The sequence below is a fragment of the Lissotriton vulgaris genome, chromosome 8 (genome assembly GCF_964263255.1).
Source record: "Lissotriton vulgaris chromosome 8, aLisVul1.2, whole genome shotgun sequence".
Classification (NCBI taxonomy): domain Eukaryota; kingdom Metazoa; phylum Chordata; class Amphibia; order Caudata; family Salamandridae; genus Lissotriton; species Lissotriton vulgaris.
In genome coordinates, this window is record NC_141696.1 from 98,818,517 (window position 1) to 98,838,489 (window position 19,973).

General features: G+C 48.0%; 1 protein-coding gene across 1 annotated transcript in view; it reads left to right on the plus strand.

The window, feature by feature from the left end:
* LOC147693521 (ecto-ADP-ribosyltransferase 5-like) overlaps positions 1 to 18,906 on the plus strand; it is a 215,018-nt gene extending 196,112 nt beyond the window's left edge. The window contains exon 4 of the mRNA XM_086933746.1: positions 14,622 to 18,906. Within this exon, the coding sequence (XP_086789872.1) occupies positions 14,622 to 14,716 (95 nt within the window). The 3' untranslated portion in view covers positions 14,717 to 18,906. The remainder of the gene's footprint in view (positions 1 to 14,621) is intronic.
* Positions 18,907 to 19,973: the final 1,067 nt, after the last annotated feature.

Below are 19,973 nucleotides of genomic sequence, written 5' to 3' on the forward strand. Positions count from 1 at the left end.
ATACTTTTTATTGTGTTCAGTGTTCCTATGTTTAACGGAGCTTAGAAAAGATACAGTACAAGTCTCGGTATGTACTCGAGATGGTTTACACCAATGTGCAGGATCCTGGCTGCCTGAAGCATCACACCTGGGTGTGTGCGTCCTTGTACAGCTGTAGTTGACTCAGAGAGAGCACGAGGTGTAAGGGACATTTTCCATTATAGAAGTGAATGACTGTGTAGAAGTCTGACCCTGTGCACATTGTGTAGATACTGTGGACATGTGGGAATGACTAAGTGTCCAAGCTGCAAGGTACAGCGAGTTCATTCAGGCCTCATGGTGTATGCTGGTAGATGACAGGGCACGAGTCTCCATGGTGCTGGGTGCACTCGAACCTAATGAGGTATTGTGTATGCTAATGAATGACAGGGTACAGATACAAGGTCACTCAGGGTAGCACTGTATACATCAGTTCATGACTACGTGTGAGGTGTCAGACTGTGAGGTATATGTGAGTACTTTATGCCTGGCTGTGTAAAAACTTTGTGGCACGGTTGTGGGCGTCCCAACCATCCTTCATGCCCTGACAAAATGCTGGCATTTATTTGCATGTAAATACACAAACATGGCATGATGGAGCCCTCTTCAGCTGAATGCTGGCCTGGCATTATGGTGACGATTCTTTGCATAACAGTGATAATACTGGACGCAATGTAGCCTTCTATTGCATGTTCATGCCCACCACAAGCACAATGCTGATCATGGTATAATGGTGCTTGTTCTTGACCCGCTGTTGACATCCATGGCATTATAGTGCCATTTCTGTGTAATGCTTGCCGTGGAATACTGGTGGCAGTTATTTACATTTCATGGACATTGTTTGCACAATATGAGCAGCCCCAATGTAATGCTTGAACTGGCATTGTAATGTTTATTTTTAGTTTTTTAATAGCATTCTTGCTTGTGATGAGGCTTGTACTCACTCGCCCACTCAACCAACCATCCTGCTGTGGCACATAGATACAAAATGTGCCTTTCCATGTTCATTCTGCCCCGGCTCCTTCGCACTGTGACATTGATGGGAGCACTCATACAGAAAACAGACCCTTAGGGCAGGCGTGGGCTGGCCGAGGTATAGTACAAGCATAAAATGCCAGAGAATTTAGTGTCTCTGCAACTATCATCGACTCTAGAGAACCTTAGTCATACCACATTTACTTGAGCTGCACCTTGACTTCTGACACACTGTAGAGGCCATCTTTATGACCCTAATTGCAACGTGCTACATGTATGACGCAACTGAAAAACGAAATTCTTGAAGCCATCCAAGGCCAATTTGTGTGGCCCTGAGTGGCTACATAAATCTCTAGTGAAGTAACGCAGCGCAAATCTCTGCATTGCCTTAGTCTGAGCTAGCTAGGGAGCCGTTCCATGAGCGTTGCACGGGTGTTGCCACACTACGGCGCATTGCTAGACGTTCCTTGTCCCACAGGGTAAAGTGTCATAAATATGGTATTTAGCATGACTTGCCATCCTTCGTGGTATCAATTTTCTTTTTTTATACTCCGTTGATGTTGTTCCTCTCTTTTAATTCACTACTATTAACATGACTTTCCGCATGGTTATCCTCTGACTCTTGAGTCCCTTATTCGTAATATGGTCCATCAGTCCTAGCTATTCATCTATATTGTTTCTGTTTTGTTTTATTACCTGTCTGATACCGCAGCTGGAAAAAGCACTGGGGAAATACAGTACCAAGGACGCTAAATAAAGTAGGGAAAAATGATGTATTGCTATTCCAAAGTATTCCACGTATTTTCTGTTTTCCTTGTTTCTCTCTCGCCTCCTGGTGTTGGTGTGTGTGTTTTCCTTCTCCTGACCGGGACCCTGATGTTATCTTCACAATTGAGGCAAATGCAGAGACCTCCATCACTTTCCGATTCTCTCCCCCCCCCCCCCCCGAGCTAGTGAAGGGCTTCTTCATACCCCCCCCCCTCGATCCTGGCTTCCAATCTTCTAGAAGTGGACACATCCATCCAAGCATTCACTCCTTCAACTATCAATACCTGCAGTCCCTCCACTGAATGTAGAAGCAATTTCACTTATGAAATAGCGAGATCTGTTTTATCTGCTAATGTTTGCCTTTTTTACGATGGTTTAAGACAAAGCTCTTGTCAGCTGTTGGCTATTCTGTTCCTTGACTAAAGGGGCACGTTGCCAGAGTGTCCGTGATCTGTATCATTAGAGCACTAGATAACATGTCTTTAATTCATTCATTGTTTCACTCATTCGCAACAAAGCTACCAAATAATAACGCAGGCAATGGTACAGAAAAAGAGAAAACTAGGCATTATGTTCCAGTCAGAAGTCACCCAGTGTGTAGCAGCCTATAAGCTTATGTACACAGCCCTCTGTGAATCTTTACTGCTCTCTGCTAGAGAACATTGCACCTTTCCACCTTCTGTCCACTCACACATCTCTCTAAAGTACCACAATACGCTTATCGTAGAAGGCTGCACATCATGCTCCTAGCCTATTTAGTCAATTTGTAGTAAGTTGCACAATATACCTCGAACGTGCACTTTGCCCATCTACTTATTTCTCACTTAAAACATATCATTTGAACCTATCTTTCTCCCAATAGCTAAATTATTATTATTTGCAGTAGGTTACTGCGCTTGGACAAAGCAGTATTTTGAACATTATCGATCCAGATTTCCCTTCATAATCACGTTAGGGGGTGAATATTATCTGTTACTTAGGCCCACATGTAGTGTGTATGCTGCCACCTTACTATTTTTTAGTATGTGTTCAGAGTAGACGCATAGTATATGTCATTGAACGCATGTCATGTGATACTTTTTTTTTTAATCAACTCCACAGTTTTTACCTTTTGAACGTTTAAAGTCGCACTTGCGAGTTGTGGTAGATCCGTGGCGTTTGCTGTGAGATTAGTACAAATGAAATGGTGAAGGGATTAGTGCATCGCCAGGCAAAGTAGGCCAGGAGTCCTCTGCATTGAGCAGTGAAGGCCTGGGGGCTGGGAGTTGTGCAGGAATTACCGCCTGGGACTGCTTTCATTCGTCGACTGTACCATATTTAAAACAGTTATGTGTCCACAGTAGATCATTTCAGCAGTCAAATGTTTTCGACAACTCATTCGAAAACATGGCAGTCAAATGAATTGAAAGGCATTGTCAGCGAGAACGCTGAATAACCTGGGAACATTTTTACTAGCCTTGAATGCGTCACTTCGCTCAAGGCTGCTTTTATTAAAGCTTGCATGGAGACGCTGTTGATAGAACATTTGGCTTCATGCTTGAAAAAGTATTGAAATTGTACATTTTTGTGGCTGCCTATGCGAATATCAAGTTGTGTGGTGTCCCGTGTGATGCTTTTCGTTGTATTCTTACTTGTAGCAATGCTGTCTTTTCCTATTGTATATGTAGGTAGGCGTAATAAGTATCAGAAGGCAAAGAAAAAAAATAGGGTTCGGTGAGCGCCTCGCGATCTGATTGATGCAATAGCACACATTGAGAGATATCTTGCATAGTTTGGGCCTGGTCCAGAAAGTGTGCTGCTGCTGCCTGTGCACTGCAGTGCAGGAGTCGAGAGGCAATAATTTACATTAAAACAGGCACAGCGACCTCACCTCACCTGAGATAGTCACAGACTAGACAGGGTCAGTCAGCACAGGCAGCATCATGGCAGTGCGGCGGCATGATCACAGGCGCGGCATGATGACCGGGCGCTGCGGGGAGACTGTATTTTATTATCTGCATTCCATGCCTTCTTTAGACTCAGACTACAGACTTTATGACAGAGTCAGAGTCAGAGAGTGCGCTGCTGCTGCCTGTGCACTGCAGTGCAGGAATCGAGAGGCAATAATTTACTCAAAAATAAAATGTACTTTAAGCCTGCCAAGCTGTTATTTAAATGAGTGCCTCCCACTTTCAGCTTTCCAATGCAGCCGTGCTTACGGCTCATGTTGCTCACGGAAGTCCAGTAAAGTTGCAAGTCACTCTGCTGATTATAATTAAATTATGAACGTCTTCCAGACCGTTTTATGTATTTTCTGGAATTTTGGCTAGAGTCTGTTAAATAAAAGCTGTTTAACAATTATTTCCTACGCTTTTCAGCAGTTAACTTAGAGTTTCTCTTAGCTCAAAGGAGTGCAATTTCTGATTTTTATGTTTCCCTCATCTTCATAGCTTGATTTTGCTCGTGAGAAAGTGTCCCTCATAGTCGTTGAAATGTCACTCATAATTACACTGAAATTATGACAATGTCACACATGGCAATCTAAAACCTTGGCAGCTATGCTTGCATTGTGCACGCATTTGGGGGGGGGGGGGGGTGGAGCTAGTCACAGATGTAACAGCACTTTAAGGTGATTGCTCCTCTTAACACCTGTCTGGTTGATTCCTAAAATGTCGTTTTCCAAGATGGACGCCTCTTCCTCCAGTCTCCTTTGCTCAGACCCGTTGTTAGCTCTTGGTGCAGCACCCTCCCACCCCTGCTCCTCAGCCTGTTTATCGATCCTGTGTTGCCCTCCAGACTCCCTGCTCGGCCTCCCTGTCACTGGCGGGACCAGAGGAGGCCTGCAGGCTGAGGTAGGAGGCTATCCTGACGTCATCAGGGAGGCCAGAAGACGGAGGTAGGAGGCCATCCTGACGTCATCAGACAGGGTTAGGGAGGCAAGCAGGCGGAGATAGGAGGAGGTCTTTTGACGTGATAAGACAGGGTCAGGGCCGCCAGACTGCTGGAGGGCAGGTGAAGGGAAGCGAGAGAGACTGAAGCGAAGCAGGGAGGGTAGTGATAGCAAGCTGGGGTGGACAGGAATGTGGCAACGCTGCAGGGAAGACAGAAAGCAAGCAGGGAAATACTCTGAGTAGAACGCATGGCCTCCAAGGAGCAAGGGGAGGAGTTATGAAAGGATGGGTAACACCTCTGCAGTGCTTTAGACTCCGGTGTAGAGGAGTGGGCTTGGAAAGGCCCCAGAAGAAGAAGGACCCCCTCCGTGGGTGCTGCACAGATGAATACATCTCCTCGAGGAGGTCCATCATGGATTCATGGGGTAAGTCACGAGAGGGTGACACCATCCCTAGTGACGCCACTGCTTGATTGCTCAGAAATCCCCTCTGTTTAGTGAATCTAGCTGCGCCTTCGGGAGAGCCTTGAAGGGAACAGCTGTAACGTGCCTTATTATATTAAGCAGCTACCTATGTTATGCCATCTATTATTGTAATAACTGCACTTTCACAATTGCTTTATTAACCTTCCTGCTTTCTCAAATTCGCTTGAAAATGCACGATTTTTCTTCTTTTTTTTCAAAATTTTCTTAGGGGGGGGGTAATCCCCCCAAACCCCTCTTTTGGGGTTCAGGCTTGCTCGCTCCGCTCGCTCGCTACGGTGCTGTATGCTAATTAGTTTGCGCCCCACCACTTTCGCATCTCACCCACCGCCCCTGCATATAAACATCAACAAAATCGTATTTGCTGCGCAGTGTATCACATTCTAGACTCACAGTTGCTGCTTGCATGTGCTCGCTTGTGCCAGCAGTGGTTATGTGTGGATACATTCTTTGTAATCATATCTTTGCGAGAAATAGTTGGAAAGTGCACAGCATTAAAAGCAGCTCAGTAGTGAAATTGATGACCTTGGAGGTAGAAGGTAGGGTGCCAAAACAATCATCCCTCGGCGGTCATTCAGCCATAAACCAGTTTGCATTTTTGGAACTGTCTCCTTCTACTGCGTTAAGTCTTTGCGTGAGCACCAATATTTCTTCAGTCTTTGCTCTGGTCTTACTTTACTTTTTATATCTGTAGGAATCTCTGTTAATCAAGCGAGCAGCAGAGGTGCTGAGGCATGCAGGATATATTCTTTGCAAGGGATTTCAATCCCTGGTTTCCCATGAATCGCAGATCTAGTCACTTTCTTGTTCCGTCCCTGGTCCTAAAGAGAAGAAAGACTTTGCACAAGCAAGCGTAGTCCAGATTGAGCAGAGATGCATAATTTGATATGGCAAAGGTGGGCACACTCAGGGAAAGTAAACTTGAGTACTGCATTCTGTAAATATTCTCGTAACATCACCTTTCTCAAGAGATATATTGCACTTAGAAAATTATTTACCACTCCCTCACCCACGCATACAAGACCCTTCACAACACATGACCTGCATACCTGAATGGCCGCCTCTCCTTCCACACACACAAAAGGCACCTCCGATCATCCCAGCTCTCTCTGGTCACCGTCCCTCATATCAACAAGACCAGAACGGGAGGAAAGTCCTTCTCCTAGCTCGCAACCAAAGCCTGGAACACCCTCCCCACCAATCTACGGCAATCTTCCACATTGTACGAATTCAGGAAGTACCTCAAGACCTGGCTCTTCGGATAAACCCAGCACTCTATGAAGCCACTCCCCCGTCCCCCTGAGCCCCTTAAGACCCTCATGGGTGAGTAGTTGTGCTTTACCAACCCTGATTGAGTGACTCCTGAGACTAGAAATTGCATTCCAAGACTCTGCTAACCCAGTCAAATTTCAGTATACCAAAACATTAGAAAAAAACATTCCTTGATTAACATAATGACCTTTGTAAAGAGGTTAGTGGGCGGAGTCTCTGAGGACCACAGCTTCTGCATTCCTGCAGAATGGCTGGTTGAAGATGCTACGTAAGAAAAAATCAAGTACAGTTTCCCAATTAGCGGACGACGGATCTCAGACGCAGCCTCCAGTTGGTAGCTGGAACAGTGTTATGATGGTCTTACATGTTAAAAAATGAGGAGGAAATGCGGGGGGCGTGGCGAAGATGGCGGGCTGAGTGGTCGCACTCGCTGTGAGCTCCGCCAGCCCTGGGCCCTTAACCTACTAATCTAGCGCTGATCTCCCCCCCGGGACGCCGCACTTGGCGAGATTTAAGCACCGGACATCGGTGTGGAGGCGGTGAGGGCAGAAATCGCCGGGATCGGAGGCTGAACGGTCCCGGAGTCCTCGCCGGGAACGAGGAGGGCCCTAGGCCCGAAGCGGAGGTGGAGCCGGAGCTTGGTATGGGCGGCCGTCTACCTTGGTAACTGCAGAGGGGCCGCTGTTTCTTCTCACCTGACCCCGACCATCACCACAGCAACCCACCCTGTGGCGAACCCCGAGGAGCTGTGCAGCTTGGCGCCCGGAGGCGGGGCGTCGGAGGAGGGAGTCACGGAGCCGGGCACTACGCGAGGCCGTGGCTTTGGCCTATGCCCCAGGACGGCGGAGGCACTAGAGGTCGCGAGGCGTGGCGCTCGCCCAACAACCCATCGGAAGGACCCCCTGGGTGCAGGACTGCATTCCCGGATCCGCAAGTGCCGAGAAGGGGGTCGAGAGACTTGGTGTTGCTGCCCAGGAAGATCCCGCACGTGGCGCCGAGACTGCGGCCTACCTTTCCGGGAGCTCCGGAGGTGCAGTTGTGGGTGTTCTAGCGGAGCTCGGATGCCCTTCCCCCCCGGAGTCGGCCGCTCACCCGACGCCGACTCATCGCCTCTGAGGGGCTGGAAAGGAGGCGTTTGGTGTGATATGACCTGCACAGACTTGGCGGTGAAGCGGTAGCACGCTGAAAGTTGGTGCGGTCCCCCCTGCTGATGTGCCTGAGTCAAGTCAAGTCAAGTCAAAAGAATTTATATAGCGCGCTACATACCCAGAGGGTCTCAAGGCGCTTGGGGAAGGGTGGGGGGATTACTTGTCGAATATCCAAGTTTTAAGTTGCTTTCTGAATGCTAGATGGTTCTGAGTGAGACGAAGGTGAGTGGGGACTGGGAGTGAGTTCCAGGTTTTAGCGGCCAGGTAGGAGAAGGATCTACCTCCCATGGTGGTTTTATTGATGCGAGGCACGGTAGCAAGGGCTTGGCTGGAGGAACGTAGCTGGCGGGGGGGGGGTGTAGAAGGAAAGTCGAGTGTTGAGGCACTCGGGTCCAAGTTCGTAAAGTGATTTGTGTGCGTGGGTTAGGAGGCGGAAAGTGATCCTCTTATTGACGGGGAGCCAGTGGAGTTTTTTCAGGTGACTGGAGATGTGGTCTTTACGTGGGATGTCGAGTATTAGTCTGGCTGATGCGTTCTGGATGCGTTGAAGTTTTTTCTGGAGTTTTGTGGTGGTGCCGGCGTATAGGGTGTTTCCGTAGTCCAGACGGCTTGTAACCAGTGCATGGGTGACCGTTTTTCTGGTTTTCGGTGGAGATCCAGCGAAATGTTTTTTTGAGCATGCGAAGAATGTTGAAGCAAGATGATGAGACGGCGTTGACCTGTCTGGACATCGAGAGTGAGGAGTCTAAAATGATGCCCAGGTTCCGTGCGTGAAGAAGAATATACCGGACCGGTTCGAGGGGGGGCCATCTGCGGAGAGTCGAGACACGCGCCTGTGGTGTCGGCTGTGGTGGATCAGGGAGCAGGATTAGGCCGGTCGGGCCTAGAGACTCGGGTGGGACGCCGGTCCCCGGGTTGAACGGATCGCGGGCTGCTCCATTGCTCATCGGAAGAGACCTGCTGGCAGTACGGTCAGGCCCCCTTGGTTGTTGGTGGTGGAGGACAGAGCAGTAGCGGCCTGGCCTGAGTATCGACCGCTGGCTTTGACAAAGGCCCCACCGAACGCTCTGGAAGGTGAACTAACAGACTCGATGGCGAACAACAAAGGGTCCAAGAAAGGGGATCGCACCCTGCCGGACATGTTAGGTAGGAACGCCGCGAGGCAGGATAGGGGACAGCCGTCTCCGAGTGTCTCAGGTGGCTCCCAGGGAGCGAGTGGAGGGGAGCCCCCGGTCACAAGATCCTTCCTTGAGTCACTCTTCGGAACATTGCGGGACGATTTCCAAACTCTCAAGCAGGAAGTGGCGGGTGAGGTCCGGGAGATACTACGGAAGGTGGATGGCCTGGGAGAGAGAGTGGCAACGGTGGAAAGCGCTGGCCATGCCAGGGACGAAGAGATTACGCAGTTGCAGCAGGAGGTTATACGGCTCCGGGACCAGCATCTTGATCTCCAGTCACATACCGAAGACCTTGAAAACCGTTCTCGGAGGAACAACATTCGAGTCCGGGGAGTTCCTTCCCGAGAAGAGGGGGAGGACGTGGCTGCGTACCTACGGGACCTATTCAGAGAGGTGCTGGGTGAATTGGCCGACTTCCCCATTCGGATCGATAGGGCGCACAGAGTGGGCTTAAAGCGCCGGGCCTCGGCAACCCCCCTGACATTTTGGCCTTCCTGCCTGATTATCCCCTGAAAGAACGAATACTTCGCGAGGCACGGAAGAGATCGTCCTTGGAATTTAGGGGTCACCGGGTGGCACTCTACCAGGATCTCGCAGCATCCAACCTGCAGAAACGCAAGGCCTTTAAAATTGCGACTGATTTCCTTCGGGAGCATGGCACTCAATACTCCTGGGGGCACCCTTTCCGCCTTATTTTCCGGTGGAATGGGACACTACACCAGCTGCGTTCCCTTCAGGATACATGTGGGGTGCTGGGTATCACTGCTACGGACGCCGGAACATTCACACCTCGCCAGCGCGGTATCACCAGGGATGGCTGGCAGACGATCCCTGGCCGGCGGTCCTCGGCCTCCTCAACGAGACCGGGTTCGCCTGCTGCAGCTGCGGACCTGGACGATGCATCGCGAGATGTAGCCACCGTCACGGCGACAAGTGAAGTCGCGTTGACAGCCTGAATGTACTCCGGGGGGAGATCGACATCGCCATGACTGTAATGCAGGTTTGGGGGTTCAGGGGGGCGGGGGGTGGGGAAGTGTGTAGTGGCTGGACGTCCACTTTTTTGACTCTCCACAGGCTTGTCCGCTACGGACTGGACTTGGACAATGTTTTTTGGGGGTGGGGTTGGGGTTGTTGGGACAGTCCCAGTTGCGGGTGGGGACTGGGGTCAGTTGGGCAGTTAGAAGGGGGGGAAGCAGTTCTTGGGGGATTTGGGAGGGGGTGGGACAGGCAAGGGGGGGGATCCGGGTGTTGGCGGGGAAGGGGGAGGGCCGTCCAGTGCACAATGGGGTTCCTTGTTATTCAGGCAATGTATGTGCTTCTTGGTTTGCTCAGAATTGACTGCTGCAATTACGGCTTTGACTTTCTTTTTGATTTGCTGGAGAGTGGGGGAGGGACAGGGTGGGCTGTCCAGTACTTGTTGTGGTCTATAGCTGTCCAGACATTGATTAGGCCTCTGGCTTTGATCGGTCATTTTTGCCCCATACATGATAGTGCTTTGTTCCTTATTGTGTCACCTCTACTACACTGCAGCATTTATGCCCTTGTTGCCCTGTTGCTATGGGGCCCCATTGCTTTCTGCTACACCCCTCCGCATGCCTCCTGACACTTGCAAGGTAGTGACCCTGAATGTCCGGGGGCTGAATAATCCAGTCAAGAGAAGGGCTGTGCTCTCACTTCTGGAGAATACCCAGGCAGACATTTGTCTTCTCCAGGAGACACACCTCCTATCACAAGACACGCACAGACTCCGTTCTCATAAGTTCCCATCACAGTTCTTCTCCTCCTGTACTACTAAAACGGCTGGGGTGGCGATACTGGTAGCTCGACACTTTAGGGGAGAGGTCCTCCACAAGTTCGCCGAACAAAAGGGCAGGCTACTCGCATATCGGTTTAAGATAGGAGGCCTTCTGTTTACGATCGGGTCCCTATATAGTCCTAATGAAAGGCAGGATCGTTTCCTGCAGACCGCGATCAAGGACATTACTTCTTCCCAGGACCGACATATCATACTCGGTGGTGACTTCAACATGGTCTTTAACTGTGCACTGGATAGATCGGCGCAACGCTCCCCGCAGGTCGGGGAATTCTCCGCGGACCATAGGGCTCAGTTGGAGGAAGTTGACCTCCTTGATCTGTGGCGACACATGCACCCCACGGACAGGGACTACTCGTATTATTCCCATGCGCACAAGACGTATGCGAGGTTGGACTACCTTTTAGTTACCTCCCCGGTGCGGGGTCTAACTTCGGGATCAGAGATAGGTGTGATTTCCCTTTCGGACCATGCCCCAGTTGAGGCTATGTTTGTGTTGTGTTTGCCACCGGCCGTTTCCCAGCCCAGGACGTGGCGTCTACGTGACACGCTGTTACATAGGAAGGAGGTGGTGGCCCGCGTTGAGGAGGCGATCCGGGACTATCAATCCCATAATGACAACGCTGACACTAGCCGAGCCAAGCAATGGGCGGCGCCAAAGGCAGTGATTCGGGGGAATTTTTGGCGATTTCCTCGGCTGACAACAAAGAACGGCAGGCCAAGAGAGATGAACTTACAGGTCGGGTTAGAGAACTTGAGCAGATACATCGTAGGACGGGGGCTCCCAGGATCTGGAGGCAGCTCAAGGAAGCGAGGAAGCTCCTGGCAGCCCTAGATCTCGACCGGGCAGAGTATGCGGCACTGAGGCTGCGTCACACTTTTTATACTGGAGGAGACCGCTGTGGTAAACTGCTGGCCCATAAGCTCCGAGTGACACGTCAGAATCAACTGGTGAAGGAAATTTCCGATCAGGCAGGGAACGTAGAGACGCTCGGATCGCGGCGGTTTTCCGTGACTTTTACAAGGACCTCTACACGGGAGAGCCCCCGGACGAGATATCTATGACTGCTTACTTGGATTCGGTTACGTTGCCGTCACTGGATCCTTTGCAGGCGGAATATTTGGATAGAGACATCTGGATAGAGGAAGTGATCTCTGCTATTGCCAGACTTAAACATGGCAAGGCGCCTGGGCCGGATGGATTCACGGCCCTCTATTATAAAACTTTCTGCACATTTTTTAGCCCCCATGCTTACGCACCTCTTCAATTCCTTTGCTGAGCCCGGAGCTATCACACCTGACCTTCTCTGGGCCTCTGTTATGGTTATCCCTAAGCCTGGTAAGGATCCGAAGCACTGTGGGTCTTATCGACCGATCTCTCTTTTAAATGTTGATTTGAAGCTGTATACAGGGATTTTAGCCGCGCGTCTAGCTCTTCACTTACCCGGTCTCATCGACCCTGACCAAGCAGGTTTTGTCCCTGGGAGACAGACAGTGGACAATACGAAACGGATGGTCCACCTTCTGGAGAAGGCTTCCCGGATTCCGGGAGAACGAATGATGCTGGCGGTAGACGCCGAGAAGGCCTTTGACCGAGTCCACTGGCCTTATCTGGAGCGGGTTCTAGTGAAAGCGGGGATAGGGGACAAGTTCAGATCCATGATTCTTAACTGTTACAGACAACCATCAGCAGTGGTCCGGGTTAACGGGTTTACATCTGCGACCTTTGACATTGAACGTGGCACCCGGCAGGGCTGCCCGCTCTCGCCCTTACTCTTTGTTCTCTATATGGAGCCGTTCGCTCAACGGGTGCGTGATAATTCCGCGGTGACCGGAATCCGGATGGGGGGTTTCACGCACACCATCAGCCTCTATGCGGATGATGTCATCCTGTCCATTGACGGTCCCCGGACGGCCCTCCCGGCGTGTATAGAGGAATTGGACTCCTTCGGCACGGTAGCGGGGTTTAAAATGAATAAGGGGAAGTCGGTGGCTTTAGACATTTCCCTCAAGCCGGCTACTAGAGCCTATCTGCAACACAGGTTTCCCATGCTTTGGTCTTCGGGTGCAGTACCTTACCTGGGGATTCAGATTGCTCCCACTTTGTCAGCCATGGTGTCAGCCAACTATCAAGCCCTAGGAGCGAAGATTAGGGAGGAACTAGGGCGATGGAATCGCGGAACTCTCTCTTGGCTGGGCAGGATAGCTGCTGTCAAAATGACGGTCTTGCCCCAAGTACTTTATCTTTTTCGGGCCTTGCCGCTCCAACCGCCGGTCGGGTGGATACCGCAACTACAAGCGGAGGTTTCGCGCTTTGTCTGGCAGGGTAAGAAGCCTAGAATGCGCAGAGCCCTCTCGCTGCTGGCCCCTGAAGCAGGCGGTTTGGGGATACCAGATTTCCGCAAATACTTCCAGGCTGCGCATCTCCGTTATCTAGTGGAATGGAGTAGATGGGAGTCCGATAAACATTGGCTCTTCCAAGACCAGGCGGTGGCGGGGAGACCTTTGCAGGAGATTCCTTTCCTGCGGCGTCCACATAGGCCCAAAAACCTTTACGCCTCCTTTGTTACGAGGGTACCCCTGCGGGTGTGGGACGCTACTAACCTTCCACACGGTCTCACCACGTTCCCGTCCCCGCTCACACCACTGGTGGACAACCCAGACTTTACCCCGGGACTGGAGAGAGGAGCGTTCACGCTTTAGAGGCAGGGGGGGTGCCGAACCCTGTGCCATTTGTATAGCCCTGAGGAAGTTGTCACCTTCTCCCAACTCCGTCAGGAGTTTTCACTCCCGGAGAGCGATCAACACCGCTATATGCAGGCTCGCCATTGGGCCCTCCAGCCGCAAGTAAGGGAGTCAGCCGATAGGCTTTTTCTTCCTTACGAAAAGTGGCTCTTATCGCGCACATCGGATGCCAAACTGATTACAGACCTCTACAAGCTGCTGCAACCACCTGCAACACACAGTTATCATCCAGGGAGGGAGCGCTGGGAAAGGGAACTGGGGAGGACACTGAGCCCTAAGGAATGGGAGCACATATCTTATAGGGCGAGGCACTCGGCATACCACATGGGGCTCACTGATACTCTGACCAAGGTCTCTACCTACTGGTACTACACACCTGAACGAGTCCACGAATTTGATCACAGCAAGGAGGACACATGTTGGCGGGGGTGCGGGCACCGGGGGACACTTACACACATTCTATGGGATCCCCCGTTACTGGAGCCTTACTGGAAGGAAGTGTTGGATGATATTGACGCACTCTTCAACATTGAATTGCCGCGCTTCCCTGCTTATACCTAGTTGGGGCTTCCGAACGGACTGATGTACCCCCTTAGATCCCGTAGGGGCAGACAGATAGCGATAGCTCTAGGCTCTGCAGTCCAAAACATTTTAATACACTGGCACACTGCTACGATACCCTCCATCACAGGTTGGCTCCATAGGCTGTGGCATGTGTTGGGAATGGAGAGAATGTCCCTCACAGTAGCGGGAGATGTGGAGCAATTCAGGGAGCTCTGGCAACCTTTTCATTCCCTATTGCTCACGGAATTTAGGGAGCTCACCTGCCCTAGGTACCTCCGCCTTCTGCGGCTGCCAAGCCCGATAGAGCCTGCCCAATGATTTGTTACTGGACTTCTTCTCCAAGAGAGACATGGCCTTGACGTATTTTCTTTTTGGTTGGGGACTGTGCACTGGACGGGGGGTGGGGGATGGAGGGGTAGGGGGGTTGGGGGAAGGGAGTTGGGTAGTTGGGGTTTGGGGTAGGGTTGCGTGGGGAAAGTCATTTCATGCTGTGACAGAACATATCATGTATTTCTGTGGGAGCGTAACCCGTCATGATAATCTTGGCTGATGGTACACCTGAGCTTTGGGGGTTGTTTCTGCCCTGTCGTATCGCTTTTTGAGGATGTGTGTTTGTCCCAACATGTTATGCTGAATAAAATACTTTAAACCTAAAAAATGAGGAGACTCTGTTATCTCACATTATAGACTTGTACATTGAGAGCCTATTGTTGAAGCACTTTCATGAAACGTCTGTCTGTAGCATAAATATTAACCATGAATAATTAATAATTTTTGTGTGTTTACAGCTCCAGGAGGTGATAACAAGTTCCTTCTCCCCCTTCTCTTCAGTGGATTTTTGATGATTCGTGGTGGAGTTCTAATGGTTTTCTCTATTAATTAGCTGCTTCTAAAATGTGTGAGCTGGAAATGATGCAGAGAGCTATTGCATTTGAATTCATATGTGAATCTCTAAAACTATTGTTTCAGGGTTAATGAAGTCTCGATTATGTCTGCACATGTTTTATTGCATAATGAACGTTATGATTGAAGCTTTATAAAATACAATGAAGATGACACGCCCACAACATATTCAGAAGGATGTGGCTTTAGGGAACAGCAGATTCAGATTAATGTTAGTTCACTTTGGGTGCTTCTACACATCTCACTTTACTAACTTTTAAAAAAGGTTACGCATTTTGAAAGCCACAACACATATCAAAAGAGACATTACCACAACATATTGCAATTATAAGCTGTGTCTTAAGCCTTGCACTCCCTGCCTAAATTTTGCCAGGCAAACCGTGTTGAAATCTTCGGAGGTAAAAATGCCAGATAAACAACATGACATGTGGATCCTGCTGAAGGCAACACAAATCTACATATTCCACCCCATTTCCAGAGCAATAATCATTATTGGGTGCAATTTATTTCAACCAATATATTAGGATGTGGGTAGCATTCATAATATATCGGTTAGGATAAATATCTCACCCTTTTCTGGGCCGACCCTAATTGGGGCCAAAGTGCTGACTTTGGAGCTGGGGAAGCAGATCGAGTCTTTGCATAGGCTCAACATCCTGTGATTCTGGGCAAATCACTTAATATCCCCACGCCTATCAAAAATTAATGTGCCCTTTAACTGGTGCTCATGGAAAGCGCTCCAATACCTTTGGATCGAGTTCGGCTATAAGCACCAGTGTTGACAATTGAGTGCTGGTGCCGAGCACCAGAAACCACCCGCTCAAATTAATCACTGAGTAAACACCTACATCTGGTTTCTGAGACGCAACTGCCACCCTAAAGAAATGTTTGCAGATCCTATTCGAAGACCCGCTTTGTGATAATACGCTACAGAGAGGGACCTTGTTTGTAAGTCTTTTTCTAGCACATCCACCCCATCTCTGGAAAACATTAAGGCTGTGTACAAGGACATCTCATTCCAGGCGCAGCTACTGATAATGCATTAGCCTTCGAGGATGCGTAGTATGAACCATGGTTACCTCTCACCAACTGTTTGGTTCTTTATGTATAGACCTATACATTTATGCATTTATAACTATATTAATAATAATGAGGTTCACATTTAAGTATAATTATGCAAACAATATTAACTACGATTACATATAATTATTGTATTATGTTGAGAGTCTGATTCATTAAACAAAACAAATTTCAGTAAATGAAATTACATGTATGTTAAATAATATTAGGACACTGGTAACCAAATTGACCAAGGTGAGTGGCATTCAGCTGTACACATGGTAATTGACATAATGAGTTGTCGTACTACACTATCACTATCCTCTAGTAACTCTGGTTATCAGCCACCATGAACCGAGTAATTGCTTCGCTAACTCAAGTATCTTTACTGATCAAAGAAGCTGAATGAATCCTTTCTGGTTCTTATTGACCTAGGAAGACCATTGTCTTTACATCAAACTTTGCTAAGGCAGAAACACACTCTAGCCTTGTCATAGCCTTCCAATGACCACTCTTCCTGCAGACCGCTGTGCCCGCTGGGACAGGATCCATGGTGAAATAGATGTACACAGGGTTTCAATGAGTCTAACGTGGATTGCTGTCAGAGACGTCTTGCAAGCATCTGTCATTTGAAGCTTCCTGGGTCCATCCTACAATGATGACATGGCATGTTCCAGTAATGTAAAGTTTGCAGAGAGGGCCGGGTTTAGTGTTGGTGGTGCCGGGTGCGACAATCTTTTCTGGCGCCCCCTCACTCATAACATCTTCCTCAAATTTCCTCCCAACCACCTGGCAAAAGTGCCCCTCAACTCTCCATAGTCCCTCCCTCACATACATTTCATTTGTTTCAAAGCGCTGGTAAAGTTAGGCTTTACTAATGCACTCAGCTATCCACTTAAAATACCGATATGTGCTTCGCAGCAGCGATATTAACCCTCTGCGCCACTTTATGGCGAGTCAAAATTATCACTAGACAAAACTCTGATCTCTCTCTCAAGCAGGAACATTAATCCCAAGAGTTATATTGACATTTGTATTGCTTCCTGAAAGCTGGACGCACAAGGATCCAGCAGGTGCTTTCAAAGTTAAAGTTATTGCTAAACACAACGGCCCCTTGAGGTCGGTGCCCTCTATCCAGGTCAGAGCCCAGTGCGGCCGCACAGGTGGCACCGCCCTAAAGCTCGCTGTGTTTGCAGGTATTGCCTACTCAAGAATCTGAGTGAACCCAATTTATTACATCCACGGTGATAAAATGGACCCCTCCTACATGTATTGTGATTGAAATATTACATAATATTTAGATCCGCTTAAAATCTTTGACCTATATTTCTGAATGCTCCTTGGTGTTCGGACCATTTCATTTAACATTTTAGATACCTTAGGCTTTCAGTTAATGTAGATTTAAAAACAACAAATTATTCTGTGTAGCTGCAATAAAAGACCAGCACAGCCCATTTACTTCATTTCACCGAGTGTCTGCAGCGTAGAAATAAATACTGTTAAACACACTGAAAATTGATTTTGTGACACAAATATCATGCATACTCCATACATAACCACCCTTCCCCGGAGTCCTGTGTTTCTGCTTCCCAGAGGCAGACCTGTGCTGGGCGCTGACCCTTCTATCAAAGCTGTGAGCCCTGTGAATGGTGCATGAGCCAAAGAAATAACCTTCTAGTTAAAAAGAAATGCAGACAGTACCAGATGTGAGACAACTACCCCTACCATTATACACGTCTCACAGAAGAAAAGTCATAGGGGAGCATACATGGATGTATCCAAAGTAAATAATATTGTTAGGAAAGAGCACAACAGGATTAGAAGAAGAAATCATTACTAATTTCAGTAAATTCTTACCTCACAACTCGCACACTATAAAATGATGGCCAATCCTGTCACTGACAGAGACAGCTAATTGGAAAAGAGTGAAATGGTACGCTCACTTTAAATAAAGTTTAATCTCTAGGAATCACCCTGGACAAGCATCTGAATATGAATACTCATATTAGCAATGTGTGCAAGGGAGCTAACCACCTTTTGAGAACACTCAGGAATCTCAAACCTTTCCTACCTCAACCAGATTTCAAGCAAGTGGTCCAAGCGCTTGTTTTGCTGAGGCTTGACTAAGGCAGTGCTACGCTATGTGGCCTCCCCAAATACACTTTAGCCCCCCTAAAGGCATCACTGAACGCGGCGGCCAGATTGATTATGGGCACCAAGCGAAATGCCCACATCTCTCCGGTCTTAACATCTCTAAACTGGCTGCTCTACGAAGCTAGAATTCAACTGAAGATTGCCTGCCTATCGCACAAAGCCCTCCACTTCAAAACCCCCAACTACCTTGCGCAAAAGCTAGAACAATCTGGAGGGGGCAGACCATCAAGGAGTGCTAATTCCCGCCTCTTGAAACATCAGATCTCCTGCAAAGAGGGAACATGCCAACGAGCCTTCTCTGGCTCTGCTCCAAAAATTTGGAACTCTCTTCCACCAGAAATTCGTAGAATCTCTTCCAATCTTTCAAACTGGAAGCAAAAAGATACCCCATGAATAAGTTCTTACCTTAACATGAGGGGCGATTGTCAGCTCTAATCGCATCAGACACACTATATAGTATTGGTTATTAATCCTGTATATGATTATTGTATTTGCTCCCCTTATGTCAATATGCTTCATCGACTAGCCCATTCTTCGTTCACCCAGGTTTATAAATGATCTGCTATGTGTGCATTATTTGATTCAATGCCTATTAGATTCCCCATTTGACTCATGTTTTGAACAGTTACCTTCCTTTCCCTCAAATTGTAAAGCGCTCTGATATCCTTCGGGATCAAGTTTGCGCTATGTATACCTTTATAAATGAATAAATAAATAGGACAATCCAGAAAAAAAATGGCAATTTGCTGATGAATTTATTTTATTAAGTTCTGCATGATGTTCAATTTACTTTGCTACTTCCATTTATTGCACAGATTACTTGTTTTATGTTCAAGGTGCAACCGTACTTATATTCAATGTTCAGCTATTTCTTGTTTAATGTGGGAATTATATTCAATGTACAACTTTTTTGTTGTTGCTAAAATGGCTTTTAAAATAAAAACATACTCAAGCTTTGCTCTCAGCATTCTTTTAATACAACATTTTTAGTGCAAATCATATTTAAATAATCTTGTTTCTACCTTGAATGGGATGTAAGTTACTAAAAACCATGTACAGCTCACGGAAACTTTGGAAATGTTAGCTGATCGACTTTATCCTCTTGATTGCAGTATTCAGGCATGCATACATGAAGACTTGCACTCATGGTGTTATATCTCTAGTCCAAGGCATTTATTCAAATGGATTCTACAAACGTACGAAGAGCTTAAAGAGTTATTTGTTCCCAGTCAATATTTATAAGATGTTATTTCAAAGAGGCGCGCAGAATGTTGAAAAAATCCCCAAACCAGCTGTTTTTAGGGTTCAGTGTCTTCAAAGTGCTTCCTTATTAGAAGCTTACAGAATAAATATTAATGCGCAATACTGTTCTGCAAGACATGTTTTTGTTCAAAAGTTTAAAAAATATTTCTTATTCACCAATCGAAGTCTGAAAGGTTTTAATAAGAAAGGACATTGAAATAGTCCGTGAACCCCGGAGTTTCCTGCAGCTCGGGTGATGCAGCAAACGCCGGAGTAAGAGCAAAGAAGAGATGGGTGCACTGGTGAGCATGGATGGTTTCTTATGGTGGTTGGATCCAAAAAGAGAGCAAACAGGCGTCCTCGTCCGAGCTCAGGAGACAAAGAAAAGAGGACCTTCAGATAACAACTAATAGGTACACGTTTTGGCTGAGCAAGCAAATCTGTATTGCAGAGATGCTCGAAGAAAGACAGACTCTGCCTCCAGGGGGTTTTAGCAAGAACAGCAACACATGGCTGAAGCGGGTTATAGTTATTCAAAACAATAATCCATATTACACAAAAGAGGTGGCACCAGCCTCCTCCTAGAGTGAATGTAAAGTAAACCCTGACCTGTAAACATGCCTTAGAACAGCTTGGAGGCACAGTATAAAAGAACAGTATCTCATGCTGCAAGAAGTTTGCACTTGTTTTGTTCCGAATACAACATTTTGTATATTTTGGTCAGGCCTGTCAACAATAAATAAGGAGAGCTGAGTCTTGAGCCAAGTTTCCTAGGTCCATGC